General features: G+C 39.1%; 1 protein-coding gene across 2 annotated transcripts in view; it reads left to right on the top strand.

Annotated features, from left to right (window-relative positions):
• The window catches only part of LOC131912994 (EGF-like and EMI domain-containing protein 1), a 615403-nt gene that overhangs the window by 578488 nt on the left and 20226 nt on the right, over positions 1–16689 (top strand). Inside the window, exons 7-9 of one of the 2 annotated variants that reach the window (XM_059265324.1) lie at positions 3588–3707; positions 6022–6144; positions 14784–14921. In XM_059265324.1, the coding sequence (XP_059121307.1) occupies positions 3588–3707; positions 6022–6144; positions 14784–14921 (381 nt within the window). The remainder of the gene's footprint in view (positions 1–3587; positions 3708–6021; positions 6145–14783; positions 14922–16689) is intronic. The other variant, XM_059265325.1, reaches the window with a different exon arrangement.

Raw genomic sequence — 16689 nt, 5'->3', positions numbered from 1 at the left:
AAATTTGATAACAAATTTAGAAGTTGAAATGGAGTTCAAAAGCTTCCTATGGCTTCTTAATGCAGTTTCAGTAAATTTTCCTAGTTCGTTCTGTTGGCAGGTTTGGGCCTGTATCATACAGACTTGTCAGGTATATGTGTATAAATTGTTTGTTGTATTCTCTTGTTTGTGATCCTGTTTTAGTTTCAGCTAGCTTAGAGTACTGATAATACCACTCATCTTTTGAAAAAACTTACTTCATTGTGTATCTTTTATTTATTGTGTTTTTTTTTAAATTTTGTTATCAAAGTTATTTTTCTATTTATTTTGGGTTGACTTTATTTAGTTTTTGAAAATTCTAAATTTTAGTATTGGCTTTTGGTATAAATATTTAAAACTTTCAGATTCTAGCACTGTTTTAATTTTGCCCTGTTCATTTCAATGACGTTTTGAGTTATTTAAAAGTATTTGAAATAGACATAAAATAACCAAATAACCTAATTTAAAAATGAAGTATATACCTAAACAGAGAATTTTCAATAGAAGAATCTCAAACGGCATAGAAACACTTAAAGAAATGTTCAAAATTCTTAGCCATAAGGGAAATGCAAATCAAAATGACTCTAAGATTTGATCTTATACCCGTGAGAATGCCTAAGATCAAAAACACAAGACAGCTCATGGTGTTGAGAATGTAGAGCAAGGGGAACACTCTTCCATTGCTGATGGGAGTGCAAACTTTTACAGTGACTTTGGAAATCAAAATGGCAGTTTCTCAGAAAATTGGCAATATAACACAGCTAAACCACTCTTTGGCATATAGCCAAAGAACGCTCAATCATACAACAAGGACACCTATGTTCATAGCATTTTTATTTGTCAGAGTCAGAACCTGGAAACAACCTAGATGCCCCTCCACTGAGGAATGGATAAAGAAAATGTGGTACATTTACACAATGGAGTATTACTCAACTGTTAAAAACAATGACATCAGGAAATTTGAAGGCAGATAGATGAAAGTGGAAAAAAATCATCCTGAGTGAGGTAACCCAGACTCAGAAAGACAAACATGGTATGTACTCACTCATAAGTGGATATTAGCTGTAAAGTAAAGGATAATCATGCTATAATCCATAGACTCAGAGAGGCTAGATAACAAGGAGGGCCCAAGCAGGGGAGGCATGGCTCTCCCTGGGAAGGGGAAATAGAAGAGATCTCCTGGGATGGGAACTTGAGGGATTGGGTTGGGTGGTAGATGGTGGAAGAAGATACTGAAAGAGATGACTGGAAACGTGCATTTCAGGGTCAGGTAGAAACCTGATGCAGGGGAAACTCTTATGAATCTACAAGGATGACCCCATCTAAGACTCCTAGCAACAGGGGACACGTAGCCTGAACTGGCATCTCCTATGATCAGATTGGTGACTATCCCAATTGTCATCAGAGAGCCTTCATCCAGTAACTGATGGAAACAGATGCAAAGACCCACAGCCAAACATTAGGCTAAGTTCTGGGAATCCTGTTGAAGAGAAGGAAGGATTGAAGTAGCCAGAGGGGCCAAGAACATCACAAGAAAACCCACAGAAGTGACTGACCTGGCTCATTAGAACTCAGAGTCTGAACCGACAACCAGGCAGCCTGCATGGGGCCAACCTAGGCCTCTACACATACGCAACAGTTGTGTAGCTTGGACTACTAGTGAGACTCCTAACAGTGGGAGCAGGGGCTGTCCCTAACACTTTGGCTGGTTGTTGGGACCCCATTCCCCATACTGGATTGCCTTGCCCAGCCTTAATACAAGAAGAGGTGCTTAATCTTAAGGTAACTTGATATACTATGCTTTGTTGATACCCATGGGAGGACTGATCCTTTCTGAACAGAAACAGAGGAGGAGTGGATTGAAGGGGTTGGAGGGAAGGTATGGGGAGGGAATGGGAGGAGAAGAAGGAGGGAAAACTGAAGTAGGGATATAAAATTTAAAAAAATTTTAAATAGTAATAATATATATACATATATATATTCATATATATATATATACACACACATATATATACATATGTATGTTTGCCTTGGGATGGGGAGATGGGCACAGTGTGAAAGTTCTTACTGACCAAACATGAGGAACTGTGCTTTGGTGCCTAATACCCATGTGAACAGCACTGGCAGGAGAACAGAAAAATAGAAAAAAAAATCCCCTGTAGTAATTTTATATCCATTGATGTTTTGTTTTGACTCAGTTCATGGTCTGTCATTTCAGAGCTCTGTGCATTGAAAAAGAATGTATACTGCGAGAACACTGCTGAAGGAGTTAAAAATGTTAGTTGGTGTAGTGTCGTAGTTAAGTTTTGTCTCCATAATTTTTAATGTCTTGTCATCTTGTTTCAGTATATTATTTTTTGATGCTGGGAACAAACACTGGATGTTTAGGAAACCCTAGATGTATACTAACAGACAATCTGCCACCGAATGTTACCCCATGACCCTTCTGTGACTTTGTCTGATAAATTGCAATCACAGGAATATCCAAGTCTCCAACTATTTCTATCAGTTCCTTTGTATGACCTAGGTAAAACTGGATCCATTCTTTGAAAAACAACATGGTGATCTCCTAGAGAGAGATAGTCTGAACATCTTTGTGTCTACTGAAGGGCTGAATCAATGTTCAGTTCTGCGAAACAGAAATCACCAAGACAACTCCCCCAAAGCTCTTAAAGAACTTAGACCAAAGCTCTAGTGTTTATCAGATGGGACAAGCATACAGCACCATGGGACACATTATGTGACACTGGCATCACTCTGTCCCAGAGCCAAGAACAGACATTACCAAATAAGAAGAATACAGAATAAGTGAACATTTCTCAAATTCAAAAGTCCTTAACAAATGCAAGAAAACCTCACTCAACAATTTATAACAATAATTATAGTCTGGGACCAATAACTGGTCTTAGACAACTAAGGATGTTTAGAAATTTCAAAGTTAATTACTAGCAACTGTGGTGGAACATGTCTGTAACCTTAGCATTCTGAAGCTATCATTGGGAGTCAGGTTGGGTTCAAGGTCAGCCTGTGTTACATACAAAGACCCTTTCCTCAAAGGGAAGGAAGGATTAAATTTCCATCCCCACTGGATATAGCTGAGAATCTTCCCTTTGTTTCTGCATCCACTTTTTCTTAGTGCCATGATTGCTGATCCAATATCAGGAGGAATCTAGGGAAAGAGTTGGTCTAAGGGGAATCTGACTCTTCAAAGGTGTAGAACCCTGGATAGAGAAACGGAACAGAGCCATCCAAAGGAACTGTCGATTCCCTTGTGTGTCAGAGGGCAGGAGACGCAAACTTGGAAACAGGGATATTAAATTAAGTCCCTTTTGACTTTGATCTCTCTATTTATTTTGTCCAGAATCAGGGCTCAGATCACAAAGCAGAAGTGCTTTTGTTGAATGAGTTCCATAGGAAAGCGGGAAAGACTGTTCTGGAATCTTTAACCGTCTTTACATGGGAAACAAATAACCCTAACAGCTCCATGGCTTTCCTTTGTCCAGCCGTCTACTTAGCACATCTTCCTAAACTGAACCAATTTCAAACTCGCACCGCTTCTTTGTTTTCAGAGACAGACCCCTGTGCAGGTGGGAATGGCTGTGCTCACCTATGTCAAATTGAGAATGGCGTGGCCAGGTGTACCTGCCATGCTGGGTACCAGCTGTCTGAAGACAAAAAGGCCTGTGAAGGTAGGAGGCTGAAGCTGATGTCTTAATTGGGTAATTGTTTGAAATTCTGTTGCAGTCAGATTGAACAGTTGGAGCAGGTAGGAGAAAGGGTGTTTTTATTTATGCTAAAAAAGAACATTTTAATTCTTGACTTGATTACTATGAAAGGTATTTTAGAATGCTACAAAAAAAAAAAAACCTCAGTGAAATTCTTACTTTTTGTAAAAAATGACCTAGAGTGCTTTCAGAAGTAATGGTTTTTGTTTTCTGTTTCTTTTTTTAAAAAGTGAAATCCAGAATTAATATTTCAAAACCCTTAGGAACCACATAGGGAGTTTTTGATTATAGACTACAGAGGTGGGGGTAACCTTTGAAAAGCAAGTATGTGCAAATGAGGCCCTCAGAACTTAGGAATAATTAAAATGAGAAGAAAAAGAAACCCCGTAAACACAAGGTTACACATTTCTGTTTCCAGAAATAGCAGAGCAGACACACTTCAGTTCAGAGATGAAAGGGCTAAATTATTTCATGACTGGCACCAATAGAGGACAAAGGAATTCCTGTGGGATAGCCTTTGTTTTAATAACTTCTGAGAAACCACAGAATCCTTCATTTTTATCATGACATTTCCATGAAATGAGAAACAGTTTATTTGGATTAATTATGAAAACAACAAAATGTTCCTTGACTTACAATACTGATAAACATTTTGAGAAAATGAATACAAACTAGACACAAAAATCAGTGTGAAAATTTGGGGGAGAAATGGGGGCTTGTGAAGTGGCTCAGCTGGTACACACACTTGAAGCCAAGCCTGACAGCCCGAGTTCAAGTCCCAGAACCCGGATGGTGGAAGAAGAGAACCAACTGCTACTAGTTGTCCTCTGACCTACACTTTTGTCCCTTGACACTGGCCCCCGTGGACATATGCACACACGCACACAAAATAAATAAAGTGAAATAAAAAGAAAAAAAAGGTTTATGGATTTTAAGCATATCATTCTGGCAAAGATGTACTAGCTTGGTTTCCACTTCTGTTTTTAATTATTGTTTTGTTATTTCATATATGTATGGGTATTTTTGCCAACATGTATATTTCTGTACTACGTGCATGCAGTACCTACAGGGGTCATAAAAGAGCATCATATTTCCTGGAACTGGAGTTACAAAGAACGTGAGCTGCCAAATGGGTGCTGGGAAATGAACCTGGGTCCTCTAAAAGAGCAGACAGTGTTGTTAACTGCCGAGCCATTTTCCCCTCCCTGGTTTTCATTTCTTAGCACAAACCTAGCTTGGCACCTGGCAGAAGGGAGAGTAGAGGATCGTAAGTACTGTTTCTTGAAAACTGACAAGCAAGATGAATAGAAAAACAGATCACTTACATTTTTCTGGCTCCTATTTTAATGTCTGATACATTAATCCTAGAAATCTCTCCCCAATACCACTGCATATTTGAGGGCTCTACCAGTACACGAGATTGGGGAATGGCAGGCAGATGTGAAGGAAATAGATGCACTAGTCAGATAAGATGTGACAGGACCTCTTCAGCTAAAAGGAAGAGGAGGTTACCAGGACCACAAAACTGAAGTCATGCTGGATCGAAGTGAGCATCACTTTCAGAAGAGAGACAGGACACCAGGATCATATGGCATGTCTCATCACAGTCACAACAGTTATGAAAATGCATATGGACCAAGTGTGGGTTGCTATGGGAAAGGCCTCACATCTGACTTTCCCGTCACTGTATCTTCTCCTTCAAAAGAGGGAATTTGCAACGGATGGTATTGGGAATATAGGTGTATATTCAAATACACATGTGCATGCAATAAAAATTGATGAAGAAAGAGGCCATGAATTTGAAGAAGAGTGGGGCAGGGTATGTGGGAGGCTTTGAAGAGAGGGAAGGATGGGGAGAAATGTAATTAACATACAATCTCAAAAGTAAACAAGAAGCCAGGGAATTGGAATATCTTTTCAATAGTAGGATATGTTCATAACATCAGACTGCAGTGGCTTCTGTTTGTGTTGTTGAGGAATGGATTCAAACTATTATTCACAGTTGCATTCAATTTTTTCCAATTAATAGCATCTGGTTCTAGTAGACATGAAGAAGTACTAGTGAGCATCAGAAAAACACGGGATGCACAGGCATAGTCGTAGCAGCTGGTTGGCTCACAAATCCCTCCTTCTCACTCAGTGGATGGAGTCTGTAGTATTTAGTATTATGTTGAAAAGTAGAGGTTAAGTGGAAGGTGACAGTTTATTCATTTTGATAATTTACAAATAAGTCTTAATTAGAGCTGCTATGACAGCTGCTATGCGTCTCTCCCTGCAGACATAAATGAGTGCGATGAAGAACTTGCTCCCTGTGCTCATCGCTGTGTGAATTCAGAGGGGTCCTTCACTTGTGCCTGCCACCCTGGCTTCGAGCTAGGAGCTGATGGAAAACATTGTTACAGTAAGTAGCAACCATGACAGTCTTGATAGTCAGTGAGGGTTTACCAGTATCAAGTGAGAGGAATAATTGAAAGAACAACACTGAAAAGCTTGGCCAAGAAGAAGTTTCTGAACATGTTGCCTGGTGGGGTAGTGTGAAGATGGGGACTGACATGTATAACCTGCTTCATTCTATTGTTGAGGAAAGAACCAGATACAAAATAGTCTGCACAATGATTCACAGGATGGTCAGTCTTCTGACTTGAAAATCTTGGATTCATGACTTAAATGTTTTCTGAAGTTCTGTCTTCTTGTATCACCTCGGTTAAACACTAAAGATTCCACCATAATGCCCAAAGAAGAGGAAATAGCATGGATGAAGGAAACTTAAGAGGAAAGAAAAGCTGTAGGCTGTAATTGCATGCCCAAAACATAAAATGCTCCTTTGTCTGCTGTCAGTACTGGCTTCTTTTGCCCTTGACATTCATCACACCTCTTCAAATGTTTCATTATATTTCACATGCTCACTGCCTAGACAAACGCTTATCCACTGTGTCTCCCAGCCATACCTAATTCCCCATCTCAGCTCAATTGCTAGTTTAATATACCTGTTGTTAGAGATGTATTTAAAATGTTGGCCTATGGAGTTATCAGTTACAGTTGCTATGTGTAGATGCTTCCTATCCAATCCCTTTCCCCACAAAGAAGCACACTGTCTACTTTCTTAAGCTCTGAGTATCTGGTTCCAACCCACCTCCATCCTCCCCACTTTAATGCTATCCTCCTTTTCCAAACAGCAGCGGGTTTCACTTTCTCTTACAAATTTATTCATCATCTCTCCCCATTTTAGTTACCTATCTTGACTTTTATACCATAAAAAAACTAGATGCAAACTACTATGCAAGCTAACAAGTTTCCCCAAATCTCCATAGAATTATAAGAGGAAATGTCAACCCCTATTAATACAAAAGAGTTTGGTCCTGTTGCTGTCAAAGCCATTTCATTTGTGTGTTTGGGGGTTGTTATCTCTTAAAAGGTATCAATCAAGAGATTGGCTCTCATAATAATCCCCTTCTTGTCTGAATCATCATTATTACTGCCTTCTAAATTAACATTACTAACATTTCCTATCTTAAAAATACTCTCAAATGAGTTCACATCCACTAAATTTCTATGAAAACATTCTTGTTAGCCAGAATAAACATTCCCTCTCTCTCAGCTCATATTTTCTCATCACCCATGCTGACAGATCTCCATCTCTGACCCTCCATGCACTCTTTCATCTCTGTCCTTTCATGTTTGCAGATAAAATTTAAACCTCCCTGGTTTGATCAGGCTTTCAGAGTCATTCCTCAGTTGGTTACTGTGTTGGATAATTTGGGCCAACTTGACACAAGCCAGGCTAACTGGGGAGAGGGAATTTCAGCTGAGAAAATGACTGTATCAGATTAGCCTATAGGCAAGGTTGTGAGCCATTGTCTTGATTAACGACTGATGTGGAAGGGTCAAGCCAGGAGCTTGCAAGCAGGCTGTGTTAGCCATGAAGGCTAAGTCAGTGAGCAGTGTTCCTCCATGGCCTCTGCTTCAGTTCCTGCCTCCAGGTTCCTTCCCTGCTTCAGTTCCTGCCTTAGCTTTACTTCATGTTGGATTGTGATTAATTGGCATACCTGTCTTTCCCAGGTTGTTTTTGGCTGTGCTGTTTATCACAGCAATAGAAACCAAACTATGACAATTACTTTCACGTTTCTAAAGTTCTCTCTTCCCTCCTACACTGTCCTGGTTTCTCATCTCCATCTCTGCTCTAGCTCAGTACCAAATTTGTGCTTCCAGTTCCTCTACTTCTAATGACATCCCTTAACTGTGTGCTCAGTGGCCTAACTTACATGAGTGACAGCCACTGTATTCTGGTGGAATCTCTTTCTCAAAAATGCTCTTTGCACCCTTTCACATTCGCTGCTAATGCCAAAACACTCAGAGCAAAAGTCACTAAGTCTTAGGGCTGGGACTTGAACAGCCTTCCAGTTCTGCATAAACAAGCCCTTCACCCACTATTTCCATGCACCGTGCGTATTTTTATTGATGTGAGACAAAGAACACAGAGTGATAGACAAGTGATTATGTTTACATTCTTCCTGGGCTTCTTCATGAAGAGACACCATTAAAAGTCAGGAAATTCACTCTTCTCTGCATAGAATTCTGTTTCATGATTGTTGATGTATCGTTCCATCTGTCCACTCATTCTACTGTGTTCATAGAGCAGTTTCTGCACAGTGGTGTTTGTCTTTTAAAGAGCAAAGTAAATAAGACGAGAGGGAAACTGACTACTAATTAAGAAAGAACTTCTGAGGTTGGGACCTTTCTGAATGCCTGCAGGAATCCCCTTTCAGGAAGAGAAAATGTGGATGCAATTTTTTTTATTAATATTTGGTTTTCAAATATAGCCATACTTTTAGGGGTAAGCATATTTTAAAATATGCAAGTGAATTTGCAAATGGACTAGCAAGTTCTCAGGCATCATGAAAAAGGGATCATTATTAATAATGGTTTATGACTTATGGGCTTTCTTTAGAATTTACTCAGGAAAGCAATTTGCCTTAGAGTTGACCGTATTATGTGGAAGTGTGTTTTTACATTTACTTTCCTGATGGGAATATTTAACTAAGTTCTCTCTACAATAATCCCCAGACCCTAATATTTACTACTGCCAGGCAAATCTTTCTCAGTGAAAATCTGTATTCTGAGGTGTCTCCAAACCCATAGGCAGAAGAAATCTTTTCAGAGCATCATGATATTTAGCCATGAATCTAGCACCTCTATGAAATGAGTGTATTGTAGGACACTTGTCCAAGAAAAGGCTTTATGGTTATTTAATTTCTTTAGAGAAAATCTTGAAATATTATGTAATAGAACCACTCAGTCCTTACAGTGTGCCGTGAATTCATACTCACTGTCATGTGATTCGAATTTGGGAACTTTCACACATTTCACCATTAGATGAGACTTTCATCAAAAGCATTCTCAACATTGTGTTACTAGAGACATATACTTTATGTATTGTATCTGTATGAAAAGAAACAGATCCTGTTTAAGTATAATTTTTAAGAAATTATGTTACATACATATGTGTGTGTGTGTGTGTGTGTGTGTGTGTGTGTGTGTGTGCGCGTGTGTGTATGTATGTGTGTGCAGCCACAGCAATTGTGTGGAGATCAGAGTACAACTTTCAGGAGTCTGATTTTTCTTTCTGACATGTGGATCTTAGGAATCAACTCAGGTTTTTAGGCCTGGCTGACTCTCCTTTACCACTGAACCATATCCGTGGCCCCTGAGTGATTTTTATTATACTATAAAAGTAGATCATTGTAAATCATTCAGGTCAAGCACCCAAAACATTAGCTGACTTCTCATGGCCAGTTGTAGATCTGAGGTTGTTTGTCTTTTGTTTTGAGTCATCATAGTCCTAGCCAGCCTCAAACTTGCTATATATCCTGGAATTCATGAATACTACTCTTGGCTCTGCCTCCCAAGTGCTGCTATTATAGCATTACACACAGTTCAAACAATTTTTATCCTATATATTTTAATGAGATTATTATAATATTAGATATATATGACTTAAAAAACCACCAGCAGACAGCACCACAGGTACCTAGCAAGGATGGGGAAAGTATACACAGAACTCTTCAAACAGATTCTTCCCTGTGTTTTTCCTTAAAAGTTGATGAGTGTTGGAGAAATGATTAGAGTTTCCAATGACCTAAAAACAGTCTTCTCCAAAAATCCAAACTCTTCATGTCCACAGGGGATAGGCAATGATGGACATGTAAAGCTGGTGGCATAGAAGGAAATGAGGTTTGTAAGGCCAGTGCTGAGTTGGAGCTCACATTCGTGAATAAGAGGCCAGCTTTTCCTTGTCTCTGACACCTTTTGTCAAAATGAACCAGAACTTTGCCCATGTCTAGAGCCACTTATTCATTTAACTTTTCAGGTTTGTTTACTCTATTGTATGGGTGTTTACCTGAGAATCTGTATGTATACCATGAGTGTGTTCCATGCCCAAGGAAGCAGAGAAGAGCAGTGGATCCCTGGAACTGAAGATGTAGATGGTGGTGAATTCATATAGACGAGATTAAAACAAAAGTCATCCAAGACATCTCCATGATCATATCCCACAGTGATGCTGCAGGCTGCTTGTTGGTAACGGAAAACGTAAACTCTGCAATGCTCCCAACTCTAACATCATCGAAGTACTGACACAGTACTCCACACTTGTTCTTATGTGGTAGATTGTAATAAAAACAGGGAGTGTGCACCAAAACTGTTGTGAAATATTACCTTCAGGCTGCCTGTCTAAGGAAAGTAGGGACCACAAATGAGTCTGATGTTGAGAAATGGATCTCATATAGAAAGATCTATAGCTCTTTATATATATATATATATATATATATATATATATATATATATATATATATGACATACATGCACATGTGCATGCATGTACACACACACACACATACACACCCTGAACCTGAAAGAAAAATCAAAATCTAAAACTCTCTGGATCAGGTAAAGGAAACTGAAGTTTTTATACTTCAAAGACAATCCAGGAGAAGGAAATAGAACAGTAAGAAGAACGGCTTTAGGGGAGGCTGAGCTGGCTGGTTTGGAATTTAGCTAAGAAGCTAGTCTGGACAGGAAAGAGTGAACAAGTGGGGTAGAATGAAGCTCCAAGATACACAGGGAGAAGTGTCACATCATGCAGACCTCAGACCACTCAGAGGTGCTTGGATTTTATCCCAGATGTGATGTGAAGGTACAAAGTCTTCTACAAAGACTTGTGGGATATTCTTTTCATTTTAAAATCACTGCAGGACTGGAGAATGGCTCAGGAAGTTAAGTGCTTGCCATGGAAAAATGAAGACCTCAATTTAAATATCCAGAAACCAAGTAAAAAGCTGGATGTGGCTATGCACGTCTGTAATTCCAATGCTGGAGAGACACCTGAGTCTCCCTGGGCCTCACTGGCCAGTGTGTCTTGCCAGATTAGTGGCTCCAGACTCAATGAGAAAGCCTGTTTCAGAAAACAACGTAGAGGGCAGTTAAAGATGCTATCCAAGGTCAATCTCTGGCCTGCACACATGCTTACACGCACACCTGTACACAGACAGACAGACGGACAGACAGACAGACACACACACACACACACACACACACACACATACACACACATACATACAATGACAGTTCTATAGGGAACATATAGTGAGTCATTTGAAAGTAAAATTAGAGTTCTAAGATAAGCCATGGTGGTGGGTTGAACTCAGGGAGTACACTGGAGACTGCTAAGACAGGTTTGGGTGTACTGTTCAAGTGTTGCTCAGAGTGTGTAAAGAAAAGATCAAGAATAATTCAAGGTCTCAAGCCTCACCAATCAGGAGAATACTAATGAATTTTATGAAAGTGTGGGGCCTAAAAGAAAAACACAGCCAGGAGACAGGGAGTGAATTCAAAAGTCACCAGTTCTATCTTTGGTGTGTCAAGTTTGGTGACCCATGTGGAAATACATGTTGAAAGTTTCTACCCATTTTCTAAATAGAAAAAAATTAATCTAGATATTAATAAAGGTCAAGGTTAGGGGAATGATGTTTAAGCTGTGAGTAAGAATGAGTTCATATGGAAATGGGGCAATGGAGTAATAAAAAGAAAACTCTGCCTGGGGACCAGAGTCAAGAAAGAATGATATCAAATATCCAGGAGAGATTAGGGAAGCCTAGAGAGCAGGTGGAAGGAACAGGGACCAAGACTCGAGAAGAAGGTGAGACCTATGGGCTTGTATGTTTTTACAAGTTAACAGGCAATAAAATGAACTTTTCTTTAATACCACCAGCGGCAACATGTGTAGTTTTATGAAACCCTTGTAACAAGGATGAAGTAACTTAGTCACTCTAGAAAACACTTTGGAGTTCTACTTGGTTGTCCCCTATTCCTACCTATGACTGGCATCTGAAAGTTACTGATCTGCTCTACATCCCTGGAATTAGAGTGCTGCATAAGTATGTTATACACTGCAGGAACTTTCATTGAGCAAAATGCCTTTGAGATCCAGGCAAGTTACTTCTTCCTTGAGGTGCTGGCTTTTCTTCAGTGAGGGCTATTTTGCTGAATGGACATATCACAACTGGTTTATTATTTATCCATCTAATAAAATTTGAGTTATTTTCAGATTTGGGGGCACTTTATGAAAAGAGATGTTATGAATGTTTATAAATTTAAATTTAAACTGTTAATCAAATTATTTTTGCCTTGTGGTTGGTACTATATAGAAGTCATCTCTGGTCAGAAAACTCACCCATTTATGACCTCTATTACTTGAGACAAAGTGTTTTTGTTGTTGTTTCTGAACCTCATATTATTAATCTATTATGAAAATCTTAACATTACTTTTAAATCTATTTATACAGTTTAGGAATTAGATAAAGACACATAGTATGCTTTTTAATATTTATTTATTTTACATCCTGGCTTCAGTTTCCCCTCCCTCCTGTCTTCATAGTCCCTCCCCACAACCTCCCCTCAGCCACACCCCAATCCACTCTTCCTCTATTTCTATTCAGAAAAGGGCAGACCTCCCATGGGTATCAACAAAACACGGCACATCAAGTTGCAGTAAGACTAAACACCCCCACCCTCTTGTGTTAAGGGTGGGTAAGGAGACCCAGTATGAGAAATAGGGTGCCAAAAGCCAGTAAAAGAGTCAGAGACAGGTCCTGCTCCCACTGTTAGGAGCCCCACAAGAAGACCAAGCTACACAACTGTCACATATATACAGAGGGCCTAGGTCAGTCCCATGCAGGCTCCCTGGTTGTTGGTTCATTCTCTGTGAGCCCCCATGAACTCAGCTTAGTTGATTCTGTGGGTTTTCTTGTGGTGTCCTTGACCCCTCTGGATCCTACCATCTGGAAACTAATGGGGATTGTCCTGATGGATTAGAAGGTAACAACGATGGTTTAAATACCTCTTTACATGGCTGACAGGGGCAAACATGAAAAGCACTTCAGGCCTGTGTCATGTGTTCATGTGCAATAAAAGCACTTAGCCCTTCAGTCCTTTATGCATTCTGGTTTTCTCAGTCTTCAGCCCAGAGAGAGATCTCTTCTTTCAACAGTCAGTTGATTAGCATAATCTCCATTTATTTCACCAATCTTTGGGAATGTAATTCTGAATATTTGCTGTGAGCTGCTAAAGCAAAGAAGGCACAGTGGGGTGAGAGTGACAGGGACCTGGAGTGCAGGTTGGGGACATACAGGCTGCTGTGTGCTGCAGCAGGAGGCTGTGTGGTTGAGCACACTCTTGGAGACTACAGGGACCCCACCCAGTGTCAAGGATGAAACGTGCTCCCAAGGAGTGCCACAGTCCCAGGTACATTTGTCCTGTTCTCTTTCATGTTCTTCTTCCAAAGGACTCGGGCATTAAGACCAAAGGATCATCAATCCCCACGGGAGTCTTTGCCCTGGAGGAGATGGGAATGTGGGGTGGGCTGGGGGGAAAATGAGGGGGGGAGAACAAGGGAATCTGTGGCTGACATGTAAAATTAAATTAAATTATAAAATTAAAAAAATAAATAAATGAAAAATAAATGAACAAAATGGGTATATATAAGAACAAAAAGTTGACATGGTCTTGGTTTAAGTGCATAGTAGTAAAAATATAAGATATAGTTGATAAAATATGAGCAATAATTAATAATCTGTAATGTCAAAAGTGTTGGAAGCTTAATGACAATGCTTGACACTGGATGATGGATCATTTATTGAAACATAAATTTTTATTTCTCATAAAAAAAGACCAAAGGAAAGAAGCTGATATGGGCACAGTCAATGAGATCAGAGTGCCCATACAAAGAGTGATAGAAATGATTAAAAAAAAAAAACAGTGGCCAGAGCCTTGAAATTTTATACTTTAAACACTGAGTCAAGTGTTCTATTACTTCTTGTGTCTTAATTTAGAAAATCAGAGGCTACAACGTCTGCATGCTCAGGCCAGTCAACATTCATATGCTGAGTCTGATGTTCACCAATATGTCCAAATTACTAGCATATGCCAGGGATGGTGACATGTTTCCAAATTAACAGTATGCTAATATGATAAGTGTGTTTTATATGCATCAAAGCTGGTTAGCACTCTCTCGTGATGCAACTTACAGACGATCAGCCAGTACGTTGGTTCAGTATCACTTAAGCCCCAAGTCACTTTTAACAGTAGTTTTATGAACCCACGGGCACTGAAAAGAACAATCATCAGTTTTAAATACACACACACACACACACACACACACACACACACACACACACACACTTTGGATCCCCTAAAGGAAATGTTTTTTAAAGTATTTAGTAGCCACTGATGGGCTCATTATTGCCTTTCTTATCCTTTTATTAATTGACTTATGATTTCTTCTCATCACTTAGTAGTTCAATACAGTTTAGGCATGTATAATGCTCATGCTATGCCTTAAAATTTTACTTTTCTATCTGTAAAGTGTTGATGTATTTCCAATAGAGTGTGTCATCCTCTCAAAAGAGAAAGCATGTGCATTGTTAACATATATTCCATTTTTCTCTATTGTTATGCTAATAACCCTCTTTTGCTTGTTTTGGAAAGGAATTGAATTAGAAATTGTAAATATCTGTGAAAAGAACAATGGTGGTTGTTCTCATCACTGTGAACCTGCAATTGGTGGACCCCATTGTTCCTGTAACCATGGACATCAGCTTGACACAGATGAGAAGACATGCATAGGTAATGTTTGGTAAATGCTATCTTCATTCAGAGTTTCTCTGGCTCATTCAGCACTTACATGTTAGTACACATTGCTACAGTCTGAGCTGCAACCCTCAGCCTGAAGAGAGCTGCATTAAACTGTGCCTCTGACCACTGATACATAGCAAAGACATCATAATACTTGGATATTTATCTTGAAATTAAGGAGATTGAAATTTGTTTAATGAGATATATGGGCTATTAACTTCATGTGAATAAAAATTATTATTTTGTTTCAGGAAAATATTCTAAGGTCTATCTAACCTACTAAATTTATATGTTTACAATAGATACAACTGTGGGTCCTAAGTCTTCCTACCTCAAGCAGAAATGAAACCAGTTCCTTGGTTTTCAGTTTAGTAATGAATTAGATGAATGTTCAACTGTGCTATGGCAGCTTTTAACAAAAGAAAAAAGATAATCATTCTTTGGACATCCCAGGTCAAACGCATTTTTTAATTATGTCTTATTTGTGTGCTTATACATGGGTAGGTGTACATGTGAGTGCAGGTGGCCACTAAGTCCAGAACAGGGATTCAGATCTCCTGGACTGAGAGTTTCTAGTGACTGTAAGCTGCCCGATATGGGTGCTGTGAAGATAACTTGGGTCCACTGCAAGAGCAATACATCTTCTTAACCACAGAGCCATTTCTTCAGCTCTAAACCCAGTTTTGATGGATGGCTTTAAGAACATATTGCTAGAATTTCCATCATTAGTTTCATTCATTTATTATTTGTAATGGTTATCATTTCTAACCTTTTCAACAATGAGAAAAATAATCCCAACTCAGCCTTCCCTCATAAAAGAATGCTGAACGAAATCTCCCAGTGTTTCTCCCCTAAGCAAGGGAGCCAGTATGAAGTGGCACTACTGTGCTCTGCTTCTGAAACATTCCAAGCCCCCAGATAGTGGTGTCTTCATTCTAAAATAGAAACACTGCACTTTCCTTAATGATGACATGTGTTTTCGCTCTTTAAAGCGATAATGTGAGTGCTAGAAAACCTCACTTTCTCTGCACGCTCTTCAGTGTGGTGGGAGACAGTCTAAAGCAATAGTGGAGAAGTGATGTAAGCATTGGGTTTGGTTATTTGGTTTTGTACTTTACGAGAGAATGATCTCACGGAATTTAAGTATTCTGGTCTTACAAAACTATTGAAGCCCAAACGAAGCCATTGCATACACGTCTTGGTCCAGTAGTGCCTTCCACACTGCTGGGAGTCTGCGGCGCCCAGCATATCAGAACCAACTGTTTTCCTGTGTCTCTTGCAATGAAAAGTATGCTACATCTTCTGTCTCATTAACATTTAAATTTATAAAAGAAATGAATGGTTCTCTTCCTCTCTCTCTCCTTTCTTCCTTCTTTCTTTTCCCTCCTCATTTTACTTTTCATGAGTACTAAATGAAAAGAAAACTGAAAAGTTATATCTTTTCTTTATATTTTTCTAAGTGTATTTATTCTTATATTCTTTTAAACCTTGATATCTTTAGTCTTTGAAAAGTACAACTCAGGAAACCTTTTTTTATTTATAGCTAGAAAAAAATATAGCAGCTGCTAGGGTCAGAATGCAGAAAATTGCATATTGATAAGATTTCAGCAGTCAACAAGGCAATGTTACACTGCTTATGGTTCATTTTGTTTCATTTTTTCAATAATAAAAATGCTTATTTCTGAAGACTAGATTTCACTAGGGCAAAAGTAATGACTTACTTAGACCATGAGGTCACCCTTCTTGTTGCTTGTTGCTT

Source organism: Peromyscus eremicus, chromosome 6 (genome assembly GCF_949786415.1).
Source record: "Peromyscus eremicus chromosome 6, PerEre_H2_v1, whole genome shotgun sequence".
Lineage (NCBI taxonomy): Eukaryota > Metazoa > Chordata > Mammalia > Rodentia > Cricetidae > Peromyscus > Peromyscus eremicus.
The sequence above is the reverse complement of the archived record's forward strand: the minus strand, read 5'-3'. Positions and strand labels throughout refer to the sequence as shown.